Source organism: Artemia franciscana, chromosome 11 (genome assembly GCF_032884065.1).
Source record: "Artemia franciscana chromosome 11, ASM3288406v1, whole genome shotgun sequence".
NCBI lineage: Eukaryota > Metazoa > Arthropoda > Branchiopoda > Anostraca > Artemiidae > Artemia > Artemia franciscana.
The window spans coordinates 20,381,360-20,404,910 of record NC_088873.1 but is presented as its reverse complement, the minus strand read 5'-3'; the positions used below and the strand labels follow the sequence as shown (position 1 = coordinate 20,404,910).

General features: G+C 36.7%; 1 protein-coding gene across 4 annotated transcripts in view; it reads right to left on the bottom strand.

Moving 5' to 3' along the window:
* Positions 1-13,134: 13,134 nt before the first annotated feature.
* LOC136032945 (pre-mRNA-splicing factor CWC22 homolog) overlaps positions 13,135-23,551 on the bottom strand; it is a 28,100-nt gene continuing 17,683 nt past the window's right edge. For all 4 annotated transcript variants that reach the window (XM_065713421.1, XM_065713423.1, XM_065713424.1 and 1 more), the window contains 3 exons: positions 19,608-20,401; positions 17,100-17,414; positions 13,135-14,268 (listed from right to left, as the gene is read on the bottom strand). In XM_065713421.1, coding sequence (XP_065569493.1) covers positions 13,780-14,268; positions 17,100-17,414; positions 19,608-20,401 — 1,598 coding nt within the window. In that variant the 3' untranslated portion in view covers positions 13,135-13,779. The remainder of the gene's footprint in view (positions 14,269-17,099; positions 17,415-19,607; positions 20,402-23,551) is intronic.

Below are 23,551 nucleotides of genomic sequence, written 5' to 3'. Positions count from 1 at the left end.
AATAAGTATTTTTTTTAAATGCTAAAAGCTCTAGAGTGAAGAGTGAGGTATTGAGGAGGGGGCAACCCCCCCCCCCCTCATATACGTAATAATTTCTGTTCGTTTTAAGTTTTAAAATTGCTCCTTACTCTCAGTTGAAAAAACTTGTTTTTTTTAAATTTCTTTAAAGAGTGTTTAAAAGGTTCAATTACTGGTCTTTTGCAGGCTTAACCCCCTATCAAAATTCTTGGCTCTTAACCCTTTTTCCATCAACCTGGAACAGAGAAACCTCTCTTATGCGTGGTCCTCTCGTTTTCAACGACTTGCAGGGGAGCTGCAAAGGAAAAAGGGCGGGCTGCTTTCAAAAATAACAATAAACCTAAGACAAATAATAGACAACACTACTTACCTTGGTTTCCCTCCCTGTCTGGGAATCTCTGAAATGATATCTCTTGGCTCAACTTCAGCTATAGAGTGTGAAAAGCCCCAGCTATATAAGAACTGGTATAAATTTTTTATTATCCTCAATAATAGCGCATGTCTTTTTTTATACATTGTAAAACTGAGACAAGGAGCTTTTTCAGTTTTAAAACAAAATCGACGTTTCGAAATTTTTTTGGATGACTTCCAAATTTTAATCCTAGGTCCTCTACAATATCTATGTCAGCAATGTATATATAGATATATATATATATATATATATATATATATATATATATATATATATATATATATATATATATATATATATATATATATATATATATATATATATATATATATATATATATATATATATATATATATATATATATATATATATAATAATAATTTGTTCCAGAAAAAGCCCGTGGGCCATAGGAAATTTACATAACAAAAAACAAACAACAAATAAATTAAATTAATACTATTTAAAGAAAACACTCCCGATGTGCCGCTGCAATCCTTACAAATCTTGCCATCCTTTTAATACTCAGGAAATTTGTCTTTTTCATTCTATCTACCATCCATATCTCATTCAATTTTTCCTTACCATACATCTCTCGCCTCCACTCATTCAATTCGCACAAAAAATGTATTAAACTTTCATCCTGAGATCCACACATAGGACAAGCAATAGATTCTACCTTCTCCCCTTTTCTCCCTTGATACTTTCTTTTCTCCCCAATCAAAAATCCTTTTCCCCTCCCATCCAAATCAGCCTTCAAATCCTCTCTACTTAACCCAGCCTTCGAAAATACCTCCTTCCCCCAACTACCCTTTATCTGTCTATACAATTTTAGCGACCCTGAGCGATCCAGACTTGCCCACCATATCTGTATTTTTTGGTTCTTCAACCTCTCTTGTACCTCCCTTATTACTATTTCCTCCATATCCATAATCCCCTTTCCTTCATTCCACCATTCCCCTAATCCACACTTATCTAAGATATCCTTAATCTCCGCCGGCCACCCTGTTTTGCTATTCTGTCTCAACGCCTCTAAGTATGCTGCCTTTGCTACCGTAAATCTCTGCATACCCAGTATCCTAACCCAATATCTCACCATGGTCACTAGCCTCATAGATCGCAGCGATACTAGCCCTAAATCCCCCTGGATTACCAAATTACTAAACGAATCCCATAGTCCTAACATCCTCTTATAATATCTCATCATAAACCACCTCAAGTTTTGGACCTTTCCGATAGCCCCAGATCTCTGCTCCATAATGCATCGCCGGTACTATCTTACTTGTCCAAATCCTTTTATGTACTCTAATGTCTCTCACCCGTCTATTCGTCGCTATTTCACCGCTAAAATACCTCCCCCTTGCATTCGCTAGATCCAGATGCCCACTGAATTTCCCATTACTAGTAAACTTTGCCCCAAGATAAACAAATTCATTATTCACTGGTATAGTTTCATCTTTAAAGAAAAAATTCACATCTTCACTTTCCATGGCTTTACGACCAAATCCCATCACCACTGACTTCGATGTGTTCAGGATTAACTTCTTCTCTTCCAAATAAACCTCCGTAATCTCTAATAATTGTTGCAGTTTCTCCTTTGTTTCAGCCAGTAATACGATGTCGTCAGCAAATAGTAGTAAGCACAGTTTAAGCAATATATATATATATATATATATATATATATATATATATATATATATATATATATATATATATATATATATATATATATATATAAAATATATGTTCTGTTATATTTTACTTATTGTATTTTGTTAAATTTCTTAAGTCTGTTGCATTTTACTTATATTTTCCATGAGTAACCGGGAAGGATAAACGAAACTTTTAGTTGAACGTAATATGAGCAAAACTGAAAAATTTTTTTCAGTGACAGGAGAGTAGCATACCCTTGAAAGTGATGATCTGTCTTTTCTTGGATTACTTGAGTAATTTGAGGCACTTCATTATTAGTTACAACTATGCATTATCCTACTGATTTGTTTTCTTGTTGCTCAAGAAAGAATAATTTTAGTGTTACTGTTTAAAGAATAATTTCACCAAACAATAAATATATAAAATAATACATACATGTCAAATAATAAATACATGTAAATTTATTTAAAAATGTGATTGTTTAAGTAATAACGATAATAAAGTCTTTCTTCTAGTAATCCAATAGTGAATCAGGCTTGTGGTAATGATTTGCTTTTTCTCCAAAACCAATCAAAGCACAGACACATGCAATTGCATAATCAAGCGGCATTACACTTTTCGTGTCCTTATACCAAACTTCCATTCTTGCTCGAATCTGTGTACACTCGTGAAAGGGACCACACAACTTGCATGCTTTATCACATTTCGCCTCTACTACCTCACTGGGAATCCTGTTTGAGTCATAATTAATAGTCCAACTAAAGGCACAACTGGCATATCTACCTGCGTCCTTCAGCCGGTGGTTGTGACTTACAAAGCAATTTTCTGACTCAGGAGCTTTTGCTCGATGAGCCCCTTGGTTTCCACTCTGAGATGAGCCAACGAGAAATGCTGGCTCATCTAAGTACACATTGTTTCGCAGCAAGTATGACTGTGTCACTAGTGCAAGGAGAGCAATAAACAGAATTGGTAATGGTTTCATTATCGTTGCTAAACCATCACTGGCTTCAAAAGAAAACACTCGTTTGTATTTTGGTCTTCACTCGTTTGTATAACAGTCACAGGATATAGATAATTAAATTTATCAAGAGTTTCTAATAATAGAATTAACTACGACTCAGAGAGCACGGAAGCTAAATAAAACGACAGAAAAAAAAAAACAGAGTGCAAAAGCTTAAAGGTACATTTTAAAGTTAAATTCCAGTTTTGGTAACGGCACCATATTTTTTCTTTACTGTCAGACCAATCAATAAGGATTTTTGGAAAGTTTGTTATTATGGCCCATTCGCGGTGAGATTTTATTTTTTACCGAGATTGAGATAGCGCTAATTTCGGGAATCATTTAGAACCAAACCTGTTCACAATAGGGATTTAGCTAGCGTCCAGAACTGGATCGAACCAAAACGGAATTCCAACTGATTTGAACTTAGGTAAGGCCGAGCCAGTCCGGATCTTTCTTAGAATTTCTAACCTTATCTAGATTAAATTAAAAAAACAAACAAGTTCCTTTTCAACTGAAAGTAAGGAGCGACCTTAAAACTTAAAAAGAACTGAAATTTTTCTGTAGATGAAAGAGGTTGTCTCCTCCTCAACGCCCCGCTCGTTACGCTAAAGTTTGACTCTTTCTCACAGCTCTACTTTTTAAAACAATAAAAAAGTTTAGCGCAAAGAGCGGGGCGTTGAGGAGGAGACAACTCCTTTCGTATACGGAATAATTTCTGTTCGTTTTAAGTTTTGATGTCGCTCCTTACTTTCAGTTGAAAAAAACTTGTTTGTTTTTTATTTAATTTCTGATTGTTTTTGAATCAATGCATTTTTTGATTTTGGCTCACCGCACATGAATAATTAAAACGAAATTTGCATATTAACTTTTTGGCTAAATGGCTTTCACAGTTTTTATCGGATGATGTCGATAAAAAGGGGCGGGGGAGGAGCCTAGTTGCCCTCTAATTTTCGGCTACTTAAAAAGGCAAGTAGAACTTTTTTTACGAAAGTTTTTACTAGTAAAAATATACGTAACTTACGAATTAAATTACGTAATGAATTTCCATATTTGTATATTTTTATTACGCGCATTATCACGCCTACAGCATTTTCCAAAAAAGTTCATGCAAAAATATCCGTTTACACTAGAATCGATCATTTAAACTTAAGGGAAAATCCCCAATAGCGTTTATTCTGATGACTCCTGGGAATTGAGGCCAGCGTGACACAAAATACCCCCGTGATGGCTCCCTCTGGCACACATTATCCCACTTAAGGCATTTTCAACCTTTTCCCACGAAAATATGGCACACGAAACCTCTGGCGTGCATTATCACACATCCTGCAAAATATCCGTTTACAGTAGAATCAATCGAACGTAATGAATAATCCTCAATAGCATTTCTTATGACGCATGGCAGTTGACTCCAGCGTGGCATAATGCACCCACCCAGTGGAACCCCCTTACATGCATTATCATACTTAAGAAATATTTCAGGCATGTTCAGGCGAAAATATCCGTTTACACAAGAATCGTTCGTTTAAACTTAAATAATAATTCCCAATAGCGTTTCTTCTGATGACTTGTGGCAATTGACTCCAGCGTGGCACAATGTACCCTCCCGATGGCACCCTTTTGCATGCAGTATCGCACCTAAGGCATTTTCAACTTTTTCTACAAAAATAAGCTTAAAAACTTAAACTGACCATTGTTTTAAATTAAACTGCGGGGCCATATCAATTCGTTGTTAGTGTTAGTACAAGGCAATTGCCAGACTGTGACACTCAATGGCTGACACACGGCACCCTCCAACGTGCTTTATCACATATAAGACAATTTTCAGGCATTTTCAAGCAAAAGCATTAGTTTACAGTAGAATCGTTCATTTAAACTTAAAGAAAATTCCCAATAGAGAGTTTCTTCTGATGACTCGTGGCAGTTGAATCCAGTGTGGCAAAATATACCGTCCTGATGGCACTCTCTGTCGTGCACCATCACACCAAAGGCACTGGCATACATTATCACACCTAAGGCATATTCAACCCTTTCCCCGCAAAAATAAGTTTATAAACCAAATTGGACATTGTTTTTATTTCAACTACGGGAACTTGCCATTTCATTGTTAGATTGCGATGCCCTTTGGAACTTCACGTCCCCTTCTCCTTATTTCCAATGCATAGAAATCAAGAGACCAATGCAAAGAAATTTAGACCTAACCATAGGAATCAAGACCAAACTGTAGAAATCTAGACCAAGCCGTAGAAATCAAGAGGTCAAAAGGTAGAAATCTAGAGCAACCCCATAGAAATCCCGATGAACTCTCAAAAATCAATAGATAAAAATGTAGAAATCCAGAATAATCCTTAGAAATCAAGACCAATACATAGAAATCAAGACCAAACCATAGATATCAAGGACAAAATGTAGAAATCGAGAATAATACATACAAATCCAAACTAAACTGTAGAAATCAATACTAATGCATATAAATCGAGTCCCAATCATAGAAATCGAGACTAAACTGTAGAGGTTCAGGCAAACCTTTAAAAATCATGAACAATGTATAGAAATCCAGACGAATTCATAAAAATCAAGACTAAACTGTAGAAATCAGGACCATCCTCTCAAAATACAAACAAATTCATAAAAATCAAGACCAAACTGTAGAAATCTAGAGAAATTCCTTAGAAATCACAATCAGTGCATAGAAACCAGACAAACTTGCAAAAATCAAGACTTGCAATCAGCATGTAGAAATCAAGAACAATCCTTAAAAATCAAAATCAATGCATAGAAATAGAGACCAAACCATTAAAACCATGACCAAACTGTAGAAAACCTGACAAATGAATAGAAATCCAGACCAAATCATAAAAATTAAGACCAAACTCTAGAAATGAAGGTAAACCTCTAAAAATCAAGACCAATCCAAAGAAATCAGGACAGCAGGTAAAAATCAAGACCAACACATACGAATCATGACCAAGCCCTAGAAAGCCCGTCAATTTCCCAAAACTTAAATCAGACTGAAGAAATCAAGGCCAGCCTCTAAAAATCAAGGCCAAAACGAAGAAATAAAGTGGTCCATACGTAGAAGTCTAGAGCAGCCCCATAGAAATGGTGACCTACTCATAGAAATCCAAATGAACTTACGAAAATAAAGAGATCAATATGTAGAAATCCAGAGCAATCCTTAGAAATCATGACCAATATACAAAAATGAGGACCAAACCATAGAAATCAAGACTAAACTGAAGAAATCAAGGCGGTCCATAGAAATCTAGAAAAATCGCACTGAAATCACGACCAATGCATAGAAATTCTGGGGAATTCATAAAAATTCTAACCAACACAAAAAAATCGAGACGAATTCATAAAAACTAGGGACACTAGACATCAAGACCAATTCAAAGAAATCCAGAGATCAATATGTAGAAATCCAGAAAAATCCTAAAAAAAATCATGAATAGTCTATAAAAATCTACTCCAAACCATAAAAAATCAAGACTAAACTGTAGAAATCGAGGGCAACCTCGAAAAATTATGATTAATATAAAGAAATCAAGAGATCAGTAGGTCGAAATCCAGACCAAACCATAGAAATCCAGACCAAACCACAGAAATCAAAAGACTAAAGCAGAAAAATCCAGACCAAACCATAAACAAAGACCAACCCCCAGAAACTAAGAGTAGAATTACGGTAGACTTTTTTAGAATTGCGAATAATATCAATAATTTCTGGTGGTAATTTGCTTATGTCATCATATAAGAAAGTAGTATCAGGAGCTTTGGGTAAAATTACAGTAAAATTTTGGTGGGATTTTGGTAGTATTACGATAATAATTTCTGGTGATAATTTGTTCATGTCATCATTTAAGAGACTAGTATCAGTGACTTTGGGTAGAACTAAGGTAGAATTACGCTTAATGTTAATAATTTGTTTATGTCTTCATTCAAGAGACTAATATCGGTGGCTTTAGTCAGAATTATGGTACAATAATGAGTATTTTCGATAATTTCTGGTGATAATTTGCTTATATCTTCATATAAGAGACTAGCATCGCTGGCTTTGGGTAGACTTACGGTAGAATTTTGGTATATTTACGAGCAATTTCTGATACTTTGTTTATGTATTCATATAAGAGATTAGTATGAGGGGCACTGGGTAGAATTACGATATGTAAAATTTCGATGGAATTACGAGTAATTTCAATAATTTCTGGTGTTAATTTGTTCATGTATTCATTTAAGAGACTAGTATCAGTGACTTTTGTTAGAATTACGGAAGAATTAAGAGTAAAGTCAATAATTTTTGGTGATAATTTGTTTATGTCTTCATATAAGAGACTATTATCAGGGACATTGGCTCAAATTACAGTAGAATTACGAGTAATGTCAATAATTTCTGGCGAAAATTTTTTTATGTCTTCATATAGGAGAGTAGTATAAGGGGCTTTAGGTAGAATTATGCAAAATTTTGGAAGAATTTCTACAGTAATTCTATCTAAAGCCCCTCTTAATACTCTCTTATATGAAGACATAAACAAATTTTCGCTAGAAATTATTGGCATTACTCGTAATTTTACCGAAAATCTGCCGTAATTCTAGCCAAAGCCGCTGATACTTGTCTCTTATATAAAGTCATAAGCAAATTATCACCAGAAATGATTGACATTACTCGCAAGTCTACCAAAATTCAACCGTAATTTTAACCAAAGCCACTGATACTAGTCTTTTGAATGAAGACATAGAAAAAATAACACCAGAAATTATTGACATTACTCGTAATTCCACCAAAATTCTATTGCGATATTATATTTATAATTGTATTTCCATAATTTTTTTCCATTTCTCGCAATTCTACCAAAATTCTACTCTTGATTTCTGGGGGGTTGATCTTGATGTCTAAGGTTTGTTCTTCGTTTTTATGCATTTCTACAGGCTAGTCTTGATATATATGGTTTGGAGTGAATTTCTATGTACTGGTCATGATTTCTAAGGATTTTTCTGGAGTTTTACATGTTGATCTCTTGATTTCATTGAATTGATGTCTATGGTTTGGTCAGGATTTCTAGGATTGCTCCTGATCTTTATGAATTTGTCTGGATTTCTGTGCATTGGTTATGATTTCTATGAATCCCCCTAGATTTCTATGGATTGGTCGTGATTTCGGTGGGATATTTCTGTATTCAGTCTAAATTACTACAATTGGCCATGACTCTTCCACTTTTCCCACAACTATTCCCTCTTTTGTTAAATTCAAAAATCAACGGATCTCGGTCGAGGCCTTCGGCCTCGACCTCTTTTCTTGGTTTCTGTGGTTTGGTCCTGATTTCTATGTATTGGTCTTAATTTCTAAGGATTGTTATGGATTTCAACATATTGATCTCTTGATCTTTGTGAGTTCGTCCGGATTTCTATGAGTCAATCATAATTTCTATTGGGTTACTCAAGATTTCTCCATATTGACAACCTGATTTCATCGGTTTCGTCAAGATTATTAGAGGTTGGCTTTGACTTCTTCAGTTTGATCTTGATTTTCATGAAACTGACGGGATTTCTAGGACCTGGCCATCATTCGTATGCAGTGGAATTGATTTTTGGATGGTGTCCTCTATTTCTTCGGATTGAACTTGATTTTTAGAGGTTGACCCTCATTTCTAGAGCTTGGTCTTAATTTATATGATTTGTTCGGGATTTTTGTGCATTAGTCACGACTTCTAAAGTTTGGTCATGATTTCTATGGTTTCGTCATGATTTCTATGTATTCGTCATGATTTCTATGTATTGGTCTTGGCTTTTAAGGATTTTTCTTGATTTCTACATATTGATCTTTTGATTTATGCGACTTCGTCTCTATATACTTACGCACTGGTTATCATTTCTATGGCGTTTCTCTACATTTCTACAGTTTATGTATCGGTTGATTTCTATGCATTGGTCCCTTGATTTCTTCGGATTGGTCTTGATTTTTAGAGATTGCCTTTGATTTCTACAGTTTAATTTTGATTTTATGGTTTGGAGCGGATTTCTATGCATTGGTTCTGATTTATATGGCTTGTAATAAAGTTGTACATATTAAATCGTTGATTTATTCAGGACGTCTCTAGTTTGGACTGAACTTCTACTGTTGACCCTGATTTTTCTTAATTCGTCTGGATTTCTATGCATTGGTTATGATTTCTATGTATTGGTCTTGAGTTTGCCCTTGATTTCTATAGTTTGGTCTAGATTTCTATGAGTTCGCCTGGATATATATGTATTGATCTTGATTTCTAGGGGTTGTTCTGGGTTTCGAAATGTTGCAGGAATAAGAAGACGGCCCTTGGACATAGGGCCGAAATATTCACTGAATTGAGTTCCACTGTCTTGAGAAAATTTCCCTATTGTTTCTAAGGTGTGTTTTTTTTGATATGGAAAGGCAGTGTGGTCTTCGTCGGTATTTAAGCATAATTTATATCAAGACAATGTCTTAGAATGCCTTAGGAATGAAAGGCAAAGGCTCATTCCAGAAATATTCTAAATTCGATGTCCTTTTTAAACAATAAGGAAATATAAGATTAAAGACGAAACATATTGCAATAGATCAAATGTTTCGCTGAAGCTTAGGAGCAATATTAAAACTTAAGAGCCATATCTAAAATGCAGGGAGGTGTGGCTTGCGAAAACACGAATTAATGTATTTAAAGAATATTTTTTATCAAGAACATTTCAGAGAATGCCTTACGAATGAAAGTATGTATCACACGGGTGTTACGTGTCGGCCATGGATTTAAAGCATAATTTTTATCAACAAAATGTATGAAAAATGCCTTAGGAGTGATAACATGTATCACAGGGATGCCATGGGTCAGCCACATATTACTAGGGTGGCGTGAATTGGATAATACCAACAAAGAATGAATAAAATAAGGAATTAAGTAGATGAAAAGGTTAAATAGGGAATTACCCCAGACATGTCTTGTGCCCCCTTGAATTCATATCTAATAGCTCACCCCCAACTTTTTCCAAAAAATAAGTTTTTCAAAGAGAAGTAAAGAACCCCTTCAAACAAAAAATTAGCAAAAACCAAATCAAATTGCCATATATTGCCACAGTGGCGTGAACTAACAAGGTGAATCACGAGGGGATGGATTTTGAAAACGCAAAGCAATGCATTTAAAGCAAAATTTTAATTAAAAAAATATCTGATGATGCCTTAGGAATGATAGACTCATTCAAGAAATTTCTCAAATTGTATGTCCTTTCTAAACACAAAGGAAATATAAAATTAAAGACTAAACATATTGCAATAGATCAAATGCTTTAGGAAAGCTAGGGAGCAATGTTAAAACTTAAGTCATATCTAAAATTCAAAGAGGGATGGCTTAAGAAAGCACGAATCAATGAACCTGAAGTATAATTTTATCAGGAAAACATCTGAGAATTCCTTAATAATGATAATAGGTATCACAGGGATGTCACGGGTCAGCCACATATTGTTACGGTGGCGTGAATTGACATGGTGCATCACGAGAGTTTGGCTTGCGAAAACACAAACCAAGGGAATTAAAGCATAATTCTTACCAAGAAAATGTCTGAAAATGCCTTAGGAACGATAATATGTCTCAGAGGGGGCCCGGGTCAGCCACATATTGCTTGGATGGCGAGAATTGAATAATACCAACAAAGAATGAACACAATATGGAATTATGTGACATGTCCTGTACCTCCATGAATTTACTTCTAATAGCTCACCTCCAACTTTTTCCCAAAAAAAGTTTTTCAAAGAAAAGTAAAGAACTCCATTAAATCAAAAACCCATATGAAAAAATCCCTGAAGTATCATGTAACATCCCGCGTGCGCGCCATCATTGCGTAACGCTCATGTGTGCGCCACCATTACGCAACACCCACGTGTGCGCCGTCCTCAGTTACGAGCGGGGATCCCCCACTTGACTTTAACAAGTCAAGAGGGTTTACGTCAATCTCAATAAATCTACCAAGTCATGCAAGATTACGCCATCTTTAATGTAGGTAAACGAACTCCTATTAAGTAACAACCAAAGAAATCTCCAAGAAAAAACATTCCCATTACGTAACAACCAACTCCCTATAGTATTTCATAACACCCTAATGTACATAATAACACTTGCGTCTTATCCCGAGGGAATCGCCGTCACGTTCTTAATGATTAACGGCGAAGAAGAAAAGAGTAGTAGCTATGGGCCTTGTCAAAACCATAGGGCCGTCACTACTGTTTGACCAGTCATAATTTGTGAATTAACCTGTTAGTCGATGTAATTTTGATCCCCTCTCAGTAAAAAGAACTACCCACTTTATTATTAGTAAGGGTCCGTAACAAGGCCGTATCCAGGGGGTTAGACCCCTCCTCCCAACATTTTTTATTCGACCCGTAAAAACGTAACAAAATGCGTACAAACAAATGCTTGATACGGTTTTTAAAGCTTTTTGTACCCCCCCCCCCCCGAAAAATTCTTATTATGGCCTTGGTCTCTAACCCCGAACCAATCACTAATCTTCAACTCTGAAAACAATTATGTGGAGTTTTAGAGCGAGTAGCTGAAGCCTAAGCCAAAGCAAGCATGTCTCATTGTGCATATAGTCAGTAAAAGGTAAAGGATACAGCATTAGACTTTACAGTCCCTACCGGCGGTGCTGATCTCCGTTTCTTGGCCCTTCAGCCAGGAAGTGCAATGGGGGGGTTGGGGGCCAACCATCCTGTGCTTTCGCACACCCTTACTGTTTACCTTCCCCAGATTTCTCCAGGTACCCATTTAAAGCTGTGTCGACTCTGGCTAAGCTTACAGAGTCACGCCACTGACTCCCGTCCCAAACTGAACAATTGGGTACACTGGGATTCGAACCCGCGTGCTTTCAGACAAAGGGTCCCAAATCCAGCGCACCAACCGACTCGGCTAGGACGGCTTCAATAAAAAAGTGAAGAGTTTTACCAGTAGATTTAGTAAATCCACCCTGTTTTATTCCAAAATTGGAGGATTGAGTTGAAACTTTCAGGATTCGTTCTGGGGGGACATGAGCATTAAAGCTACTTCAAATCTTGTGTTAGAGGAAGGATTAAAGTGTGTTGCTCTGGTTTCCGCAAAAGACTACGCGCTGCAGTTTTTGCTCCCTTTTATGCCTGTCGTCTGACAGGCTCTGTCTGCTAGTTGCATCATATTCATTCAGTCATTCACGCTAAGTGGAGTATATGAATGTTCTTTCTGACCCCTTGTCGATTTTCTCAAGAGAATATGCTTGACGGCCTAAACTTTCTAATTATGATAAAACACCATTACTTTCCCATTTCCCCTCTAGATGGAAGTATGGAGATATAACGAGATAGGCAATGAATATTTTAGAAAATATTACAACTGATGCTGTCGGTTACTATGACTTCGAATATTTCAAGCCCAATATTTTAATCATTAATTTCTTATTTAGTTAACCGTCCATTAATGTCCTAATTCTTAGCAGTGTTTCCTAATTCTAATGTTTCCTAGCATCCAGCATTAAAATATTTTTATTTTTTACACTCCTACGGTATACCTTGCTGGATGCCAGAAACCTGGGGGGGGGGGCAGGTGCCTCTTTCCCTGCCAAGGCCTAGAACCGCCAAAAGCTGTTTCCTACACTTTCCCATCCTAAAAGCACCTAATCAAAAGTCCAAGCTGCTCATTTTATTTACATGCCTTTAGTTTTGTCAACCGTAACAGCCAATTTTTTTTGTTTCTACAGCCTTTTTCTCGATGTGGTGTCTTATTTTACTTCCAGCAAAACCTGTTGCAAAATTGGCTGGATTCAAATTCTTCACGTAAATAACCATTGTACACAGCAGGTGGCTTCCCGCTAGTATGATTCTATAACAATCCTGACTTTGGCCAAAACCAATCTTGCTGGAGATGAAGACTCAATTTAAGGAGCTTTAGGAATTATTCTATTATCAAAGACACACGGCTCTTAGTTCGAAAGCAGTCTCTAGAACGTTCTTCCACTGCTGGAGTCCATCTCTACTTTTATGCTAAAGAAATTACTTCCACTTACTCGTTTACTAAATGTAGACTTTAAGCAGTTTGTGAGTTATTTGTTAACACTTGTTTACAAAATATGACACAATATGCTTATCATACAAAACTTTACCACTTGAAAATCACTCGTGAAAATCTTCCTCAAAATTTTACACGTTGTTCATCCTTTAGCTCAGACTGAATATCTAGTCACAGAAACATGGAGAGAACATTTAGAAAATATATATGGCCGTAACCCCTCCCCCCCCTAAAAAAGCTACAACGTGCTAAAAATTGGAATATATTACCAAACAAAAGTACGAGTAGGATCTTCTTCAGCACCCTCCTCAGACATCTTCTTGATGATCACCTCCCACTCCCACCCCCAAGAAGTGACGCATCTACGTTATTCATGAGACTCAATTTACATTAAATAATCTTTGCATTTATTCCCTTTATTTAGCCCATTGAAGGGAAGGCTTGCCACTAGATGTAATGTCACATGATGCAACACAAAACAATATTTCCCAAGTCTACTTCCTATTAGACCCTCCAACTTGTTAATTAATGTTACAAGCTCCCCTAATGGTTTAACCACGAGCAATGAAACAATTTCAAGCCAAATTTCGGCAGCAATGAGACAAAGAAATAATAAATAGCTATATTACACAAGGCAAATTAGACTGCTCATCAAAATAAGGTGAATACTAAACACGTATCAAATCAAGTGCAGCTTTGAAAATTTCCTCATTTCCTTCCGTCTCTGGCTTATGATACAAAATGGATCTCATTTCCGCATCAGCTCTTGAGCAGAGAGCTCCACCAAACCCCTCACTTCTACACTGTTTTGCTTTCAATGCAATATGCTCAAATGCAACTGGATGTAATAACTTGTCTTCACCCATTAACTTTGTGATTTTATCAACTGTCTCACGTGACAGAAACTGTGTTGCGACTCCAATACGAGAAAATATGGCACCTGTTTGCCATCTTTGTCTAGAAGGTGTTGGCTTTGTCTCTTGAACTAGTTTGGCAGTATATAATGATTTCCAATCAACATCCATTGGGTCAACTGATGGCTCTAGAAGTATGTCACTTTCAAGCTCGTCATCGGATATCTGTTCAAAATCCATACTCTCAAGCAAATCATCTTCATTGCCAGGAGTTACAGAGCGTGCATCATCGAAACACGCTGTCTGAAAAAAAGAACAATAAAAGATAAACAAAGCGAGGCCAAAATGGAAACAGCCAATTGTTTTACCGAAAGCAGAAGAGAATACCACCCTCCATCCCTCAACCATGATGCTCCATAATAATAATGTCAAGTTTTTGAGCGAATACGATGTTTTTCTGGAGCGGAGGGGGATAAAATAACAGAAGCCACTTTTTAGTTTTGTACCAAAAACTTACAACTTTACCTATGACAAAACGCTTTCTATAAGCTTATCCAACGACTTATTCATTATTTCGCAACATCAACACTTGGTTTTTTTTTTCCATTTTTCCCCTGTGACACTGATTTTAATTCATCGGAAGAGGATGGTGAGGGTCTAACCTCTACTGTTTTTACCGGAGGCACGATCCTCATGCAGGACTGATAGATAAAACATTACTAATGTGGAAAGCTGCTTATGATTTGGGCCAAAAACGACAGTTTCCCTGAGCCAAAGGCTAAAGTGTGTAAGCTGCAGTAGATTTACATTCTATGTCAGAGAGAACCATGTGAAATTTTTCTTCCAAGTGTTCGCTTCCTATGTTTCTGCTTTCAAAGGGAAAACTCTGTCTACGTAGGCAAGGAAGCAAACATCAGTTTCGCACTAAAGCAAGAATAAAATCTAAAAGAGCTTCAGATGTGCAATCTTTACTTGGCCACATTACAAAAATATTTTTTTAAGTAAGAAATAGAAAAATTAAGACATGCAAACATGCAAACAAAGAAAATCTTCTCGCTTGTCCGAAAATGCTTTTACAAGCTATTTATGTTTGTGATTTTAGGCGAGTTTTTTTTTCTGCGTTTGGGACTGAGGGAAGAAATGGTATTACATATACCTTCCAAATTTTAAAGTTATTGCTGCAAAAATTGAAGTCTACCCTTTACTTCTCCATTATTAGTGATATTCGAAAGTAGGCCCATTGAGACAAAATTAGCTTTTGAACATATAGAGATAAACAATTTTTTTTGTTAAAACTGTTCAATAATCCTAGGAAAGATGGTTAAAGCGATCCAACTTTACTATGCAAAGGAGGCACACCTTGTGTGAGCCACTCATGCAAGGATTTTTTATCTACATAATTGGAGCACCATGGTGGGCCCATGGCCCCTACAACCCTTCTACCCTCTCCCGGATTACTTTATAGTAGAAGAATATGCATATTGCATTTCGTTCGAACAGGAATCGCACGAGGATTTTCAATCTATATAATTGGAGCACCATGGTGGGCCCATGGCCCCTACAACCCTTCTACCCTCTCCCAAATTACTTTATAGTAGAAGAATATGCATATTGCATTTCGTTCGAACAGGAATCGCACGAGGATTTTCAATCTATATAATTGGAGCACCATGGTGGGCCCATGGCCCCTACAACCCTTCTACCCTCTCCCAAATTACTTTATAGTAGAAGAATATGCATATTGCATTTCGTTCGAACAGGAATCGCACGAGGATTTTCAATCTATATAATTGGAGCACCATGGTGGGCCCATGGCCCCTACAACCCTTCTACCCTCTCCCGGATAACTTTATAGTAGAAGAATATGCATATTGCATTTCGTTCGAACAGGAATCGCACGAGGATTTTCAATCTATATAATTGGAGCACCATGGTGGGCCCATGGCCCCTACAACCCTTCTACCCTCTCCCAAATTACTTTATAGTAGAAGAATATGCATATTGCATTTCGTTCGAACAGGAATCGCACGAGGATTTTCAATCTATATAATTGGAGCACCATGGTGGGCCCATGGCCCCTACAACCCTTCTACCCTCTCCCGGATTACTTTATAGTAGAAGAATATGCATATTGCATTTCGTTCGAACAGGAATCGCACGAGGATTTTCAATCTATATATTTGGAGCACAATGGTGGGCCCATGGCCCCTACAACCCTTCTACCCTCTCCCAAATTACTTTATAGTAGAAGGATATGCATATTGCATTTCGTTCGAAGAGGAATCGCAGGAGGATTTTCAATCTATATGGTTGGAGAATTCAATTAGGACAGTGCTTCAAAGCCCCTGTCCTTTTACCACCGACTTTTCAACAGAAAGGTAGGCCTTTTCAACCTGGTTTAAATAAAAACTCGTAAGGATTTTCTATTGGTATGGATTACACTTTCCTGTTTGCATTTAATTGAGGAACAAGTGTTCTAGCAACCCTCGTCTTCCTGTCAATTGTTTACCAAAAACGTCGGTATGTTAGGGTATTTAAATACTTCTAAGACAGGCATGAGATTTCTATTCTGGAAAAGGTTGAACGCCTCCAATTGTCCCTAAGATGGAGTAATCAAATAATCTACACTAATTGAGGGATGTCCTTTACTACTGGTATAGCAGTGTTGGACAGAGCTTTGAAGCAGCTACACAAGAAAATTTCGTTCTAAATAGTATGTGCAGCAGTATAGGCTAAGGCCGAATTCAAAGAAACTGTGGGAGCCAATCGAGTTCCGACAAAATCGAAGACGATGTAAAAATAAAAGGCAAGCGAAGCAATACCCAACAATCTTTGCTTATCAATTGGACCTCGCCACCTACCAACAAAAACAGTGGTTAATAGAGTTGAAGGTTCCAAACAGTATTTCCAACTCTCTTATTGCTCAATCTCGAATTTTAAGAGATATATTTACATGACTATTTAGTCTGTTTAAAACCTGTTCTTGTCAGTTTAATTTTAATAAAGCTTGGATGAGCTCTACTGAGAAATTCTAAAGTATAATTACAAATAATGTAGTCGATGTGTCAGAATTCTTATTCAATAAATATAATGTCGCTGTCATCCTCACTCCTATTGATTAAGTAAAACAGTACCTTTGTTTCAATAATTGCCTTGGAGACTATTGGTTCGTCTACAGCCGTAGTAGTTACTTGTGTCTCTTGACTCAAGATAACTCCTTTATCCTTCATTTCTGTCTTCCCCAGCAGGTCTTCTGCATCATCACTGAAGTCAGAAAAATTATCTTCAAAAAGGTCTTCGCCAGCCTGCTCACCAACTTCAACTTCTGATACGTCACCTTGTTGTGAGCCCGCTTCAACTTTTTCTTCTTCAATCGGGGTACTGACAGCAGATGCTTCTATATTTTCCTGACGTTCTGCAGCTTTTTTTTTCTCCTTTTCGTCATGCTCCTAAGGGGAAAAAGAAGTAGAACTAGAAAACGAATAAAGAAAATAAATCATTGATTGACGAGTATTGAACTAGTTCATACAGTTAAAAATACAGCCTAAAAGGACAGAATACCAGATAAATTTTCTATTATTTTAAAGTAATTTCTTTCTCCCTCTCTCTTTCAGCAAATTATATTGTACCGCCCCAATCAAAATCAAAATCCCATATTTTCTTCAAGATGAATTAGAAAGTAGGAAACACTTGTTTTGTCAAAGTTTACACAAAAGTTACAATTGCAGAGACGTAATTACTTCTTAAATTGTAGGGTAAACTCGTAAAAATCAGGACTTCATAGGCTCTTCGTGGAACATATAGGCAGAGACTACTTCAATCATCCCAGGTTTTTGGGCCAAAAAGATAAATATAGGTTCGTAGACCTAACTTGTTCTGTGCCAACTTTGGTACACTCCTTTGCATTAGTTCGTTTTTTTTTTTTTTTTTTTTTTTTTTTTTTTACTTCAACGACACTCAGACAGCCAGTCTCTGTGACAGTCTTGCAGCCCAGAGTAATCGGAAACGAAAAAATGTCATCTCGCCTCCAAGTTTTGGAAGAAACAGCAATGAAAATGTAAAGCCAACACCTTAGTATTCCAGGAGGTGTCATGTCTCGACCAAAGATACCCCTAACCTAGGATTCTCTCATTTCATCTTGACAAAAGATATCCATATTCTTAAAGTGGCGTAACGGATGCCAGGGGTAATTGGGATAAAAAAAAAATGTTCTATTACCAATAACACTAAAAAAAAAAGAAAAAAAAATTGATGTACCATATACCAGGAATGAAGCTATAATATTAGGCTACATACTACGGATAATTCTTCTCATTTTTTTTTTCTTATTTAAAGCCTAAAAAAAAAAAATCGTACAAAAAGCTTGGACCTGTTCTTTCTCGGAACATAAAGCAGATCTTAGATACTTTTGGTCGGGCATGGCCAAGCATTCCCTTTCAGGAAAACTTTAAAGTTAAAGTGGTTACAATCCAAGCCATGTTCTGCTTCTATCAAGAGGATCTTGCCTTAAAGACGTAGCAGGACTCTTTTCAATCAACAACTTTGAGGCCTCAAAACATTTCAGCAGAATTAATATTATATCCCAGATCTTTGGTTCCAATGGTCCGCACCCTTCCATTGGACTTGATGTTCGTTTTCACCATCAACTGATGGCACACCTTGTCAACTTAGGTTAGATTCAGGCTCTCTAATCTCAATTTTGAGACAGTAATCCATTTAAGACGGCCAACTGTTTAGGGCTAAACGTAAAGCAGGTCGTCCACGGTGGGGTGAGAGGTTGTCATAAAGAAAGATTTAAGCGAAATAGGAACTTCCGGGGAGGATTTAAAGAGGGAGGCTTTGAATAGATTGGGATGGAGGCGGAGCGTGCACAGTTGCGTTGGCCTCAGGCGGCTTGGCACTGTGGTGAGTTGTTAGTAGTAGTTACAGTAAGAAGTATATACGCCAGTTTTTACTGTAAAATACGCTAATCGAACTCCCCCGTACTTTTCGTTTGACCTGCCCTTTTATAAATAATATCCGTCCTGTAAACACAGATTTCACAAAAGACCTTTAAAAAAGTCGGAAATTAAGCAATAAGCTACAAAAAAGAGAAAAAAGAACACAATATATACCGTCTAGAGGAACGTACCCCAAAGCATTACGATAAGAAAACTTACAGTGTGTGGGAGGGGAAGGGTCAAAAAAGAATAATGAAAAAATGTGATCCAAAGATAGTTTTATAGGATCAAATCCTCATTCAACAGGGTAGTAGGGGCACTTAGTTCCTTCCACCTGCGATTGTGCATGGACATCGCTGATTTTCTTTTTAATTATATAACTTCAAAAAAGCTAAGGAAAATAATGAAGGAGTAATATCAGCGATAGTGATATAGCCTTTATTAGCCACTGTAGCTAACTAAAGTAAGTAAAGTGGTATTAAAAACAATAAACAGGGCTGAAAATGCAGACTGAAAATAAAACAAATTGAAAAGTTTAGGGGGAAATATAGTAGAGTTATTTAAGAATGGTGATCCGTTATTTACGAATAAAAAAGGAGTAGATGAGTGTTTATTTCTTGTTGATAGACTTTGCTCTTGTTTTACACTTTAAACGACTCAATTAGTTCCTTCCACCAATTTCATATACCTTTAGAAACATACCTTTAGAGTTTCTTCAATTTCTCTTTCGATCTGTTTTGCAGCTTCATTGTCACAGGTAACTTCAAAATCCGCATCAGCACCAAATCTTGGTTCATCTTCATAGCTTCCTCGTATTGGCCTACGGGCTCGCTGATCAAATGGCTGTCCTCTCCTGTTTCTAAATCTATCACGACCTCTTTGGCCTCTCCTCCAATCATCAGGATAATCTCGTTGGAAACTGGAAGCCTGCCAATCAGCGCCATCTTTTCTGAACGGTCTTGATTTCCAGTCACTAGGTGCTGGTCGGTTGTAATCGTCTTGCCAGCCTCGATCTCCCCAGTCTTTTGTTTGGACTCGTCTATCCAAGGATGTATTGCGTTTTCTATCATCTTCAAAACGCGCAGGACTTCTGTATCTTTTGTCAATAGGCTCACGAGGCTCAAAAGGACGCTTCTCATAACCGGAACGTCGATCTTCAAATGCAGATGTTCTAGGGTAGCTAGTTTCTCTACGTTCTACAGAAGTTTTACGAGGAGGCGATATACGTTTTCTTTCATCTAATTTTGAACTGAAGCTTTTAGAATTATAAACTTTTTTAGTATCATAATCTTTCTTGTAACTATAGTCTTTCTTCTTAATAGTTGGGGACGCGGAGCGACCTTCTGCTCTTTTGGGCGTTCGCAGCCGAGAGGAGACCTCTTTCTTGGATTTAGATATTACTTTCTCTTTGGCTTTCTTGACACCTTTTCCTTTGCTGTCAACCTTCTTCAATTTACCTTTGTCGCTTTTTGACCTCCGGCGACCTTCTTCTGAGTCTAAAATAAAAGATTCTCAATTTAAATGCTAGGACTTTTTATACAATATCTCTTTACACTTGTGCGAAGGTGTCCGTATTTCAGTCTTTATTGGGAGTAGGAGACAGTTTTCTTCCGGCCTATTACTGCTTGTGTTATATTTTTTTCTGCGTTAAGAGGTATTTACTCATGTCAATGTTAACTTCTTAACTTTGGTCTCTGTTTACTTGAAAAATTACCCACCCCCTGCCCTCCCGTCAAGAGTAGATTATGGATGTAAAACTACACAAAGTAGAGGTTAGCCTAAAGCCTCAAAGGTACACTTTAAGGTCAAAATATTTGAATTGTTCATGAGAAATACCAAAGATGAATATGGGATGGGAGAAGGAGGGGGGGGGGGGCTTAAAATTCTTTTTTTAATGTCAAAATGTTTGAAAGGGAACAGGTGAATAAAACATATGGAACTACCAAATCACTATATTGGTAGCACACTACAGTGCAGTGAAGCGCTTATTGCACCGCTAGTTGTTTTAAGACACTGATATTATAATTTCAACTTCATATTTATAATTAATGACTGCAAAAACGCTTGGATTCAAAACCCAATAACCCATTTATAGCACTTAAAAGCACAAGTGCAGCAAAACCCATATGATGCTAATACGATCTTCATAGTGCATTATATTTTTCGTAATAATGACCTAAATTAAATTCAACTTGCTCATTTAAGTTGAAAGGGGTTCAAATTTGAGAAGAAGTGTCGAAACTCAAAAAAATAATTGCCAAAACCCTACTACACCTTTCTCTACAGTCCTCAGATATTAGCAGGGAATAGGTGCATTCAAATTTTCAAAAACCCTTTTCATGCGTCCTAAAATTCGGAAACATGAAATTAGGTTTTCATGCATCTGATCATTGACTCATCGTTGATGAGCTGGAGGAAAGTTGTAACAACCCTCTCCACCAATTCGGGTTTCAACACAATGTCGATTGCACCGTCGCTTAGTCACCAGTTGCAAATACGCTGAATGATTCTAATACTTCTTGTTCTTTTTTGGTCTTGGCTAGACGTGACAAAAGGCGCACTTTCAATTTTTTTATTTTTGCCACTCTGTTGGTCCAAGCTGCAAAAACGGGGGGGGGGGTCATCCTGCAAATAGTCAGTAATATTTACTTGAGTCTGAATATTCCTATCAAGATTCCTCGTGCCATCAATTATCCTTCTGTTATCTATAAGAGACATACTTATGTTCGAAAAGGAGCGAGACAGTCACTTTTTACACCCTGCTTGACAATTATTCTTTGAACGCACAGGAAATCCCCTAATCTTGTGTTCTCAACGGTATCAACCAGGGTTGCCACCCGGTGAAACAAAAATCACTACATTTTAGTGATCTTATGGTTGACAAAGTGATTTTTTTGTTTAGGTGATATAAAAAATCACTAGAAATAGTGATAAATCACTAGGAGTGGCAGTCCTGGTATCAAAATATCGTTCGATGATGGTATTCTCAACCCAATTCGGACTATTGACCATACCTCAGAAATCTGTTTCCTCTTATCTTACGAATAATGTAATCTTGGCCTATGATAAATATTCATCAAAGGCTATATCGCTTGATGCCTCTGATATTAAGACTATTGACACATCTTTTCGCCACACTTATAGTCTTCTGATCGCTCACAATTCTCGGCAAATATCTGCCCCTATGCTCCAATTATTTCGAGAAACTTCGATACAACCGTTTCTACCTCGGCAGTCTTCACAAAACTGTCGCACTGCCTCATATTCTGTACTTATGCCTTTCTAATTTTCAGATTTCCACTAAAATGATAAAGCAAAAATCCATTCCATCTTCTTCGTTTCACCATATAACTGTTTCACATACCACCATGGACAGGCAAATCAAGATTAATTGGTAAATATAGCATAAGAAACCCGGAAATTGCAGTTTAAAAACTGACTGAACAACATAAAGAATATTGCAGGTCATTCATGGCTTAGCAGTCTCAGCTGATTTATTCTTGATCTGTCCATTTCTTTTTCTTTTTGACATCTCGTATTATTCTACTATTTCTTAACGTTGTCATAACTGTTTAAAGCATTATTAATTGTTTTTGTGTTCAATCCTTTCCTTTTTCCCAAGGGGGTTTTCAATAAAATTAAATACTATAACCCATTTACTCAATGTTTAATTTTAGTAGTTAAGCCTTTAGTTGACTTGGTTTCATCTTTTTGTGGAAGACATATATACCCCATAATTTATTTGTTCCACGTAAAGAATAATCCGTCATGATACAACATATATTTCGACCCCATTTCGCAAAAAAAAAAAATATGAAGCTAATGCATTTTACTTTAGATACCATAATATACCAAAAAAAGTTGTTCGAAAATCAGTAGACTTTTCATTTTTGTTAAATTAAGACTCCTACAGGGCTACATTAGTACACCCTGATTACAAGTATCTCACAGATCGCGAATTCGATGGTCCATTTTGTTCATTCTGAGCAATTGCTAAATTACGTCTTTGTCCTCTAGGTATTATGAAACTGCTTAAAACACCTCTTTTAGTCTTCAATTTCATTTTTGTTTCTTTGTGAGCCTCGTTCACATGCCTTGTAATCCCATATTTCTTTGCTCTTTACTTTCGTTTCTGACTTGTTGTAATTTTCACTGCCGCCTACCTTTTGATCACATTTCTTTGATTTTGACTTTCGTTTTGACTCGTTGTAGTTTTCGCTTTCCCAAGTATTCTAACCCCACATTTCTGTTTTCTTTATTTTTGTTCATCATTACTTCAGATGTTTTATCAATGGCCTTTGTCCCAGCTTCTTGGATTTGTCTTGTTACGTTTGACAGTCTAAGTTGTTCAATTTTACCCAATTGTTGATTAACATTTCTCAGGTCATCCTCTTGATCTACTAGTCTCATTTGGTAGTCAGTTCGTTCATTTAAGCAATTGTTAATTTACATTTATGTCCTCTAGATATTATGATACTGCTGAAAACCCCTTTTGTAAATAGATTCATTACACTTGGTATTTTATACTTAGCTATGTTTCTTGTGTAATTTTGTAAGTGTCATAGATACTAAAAACAATACAAACTCTCCTGAGGCGAAAATGATGTATTTATGCTCTTCAAATATGCTTATAAAAATGAGGTCAC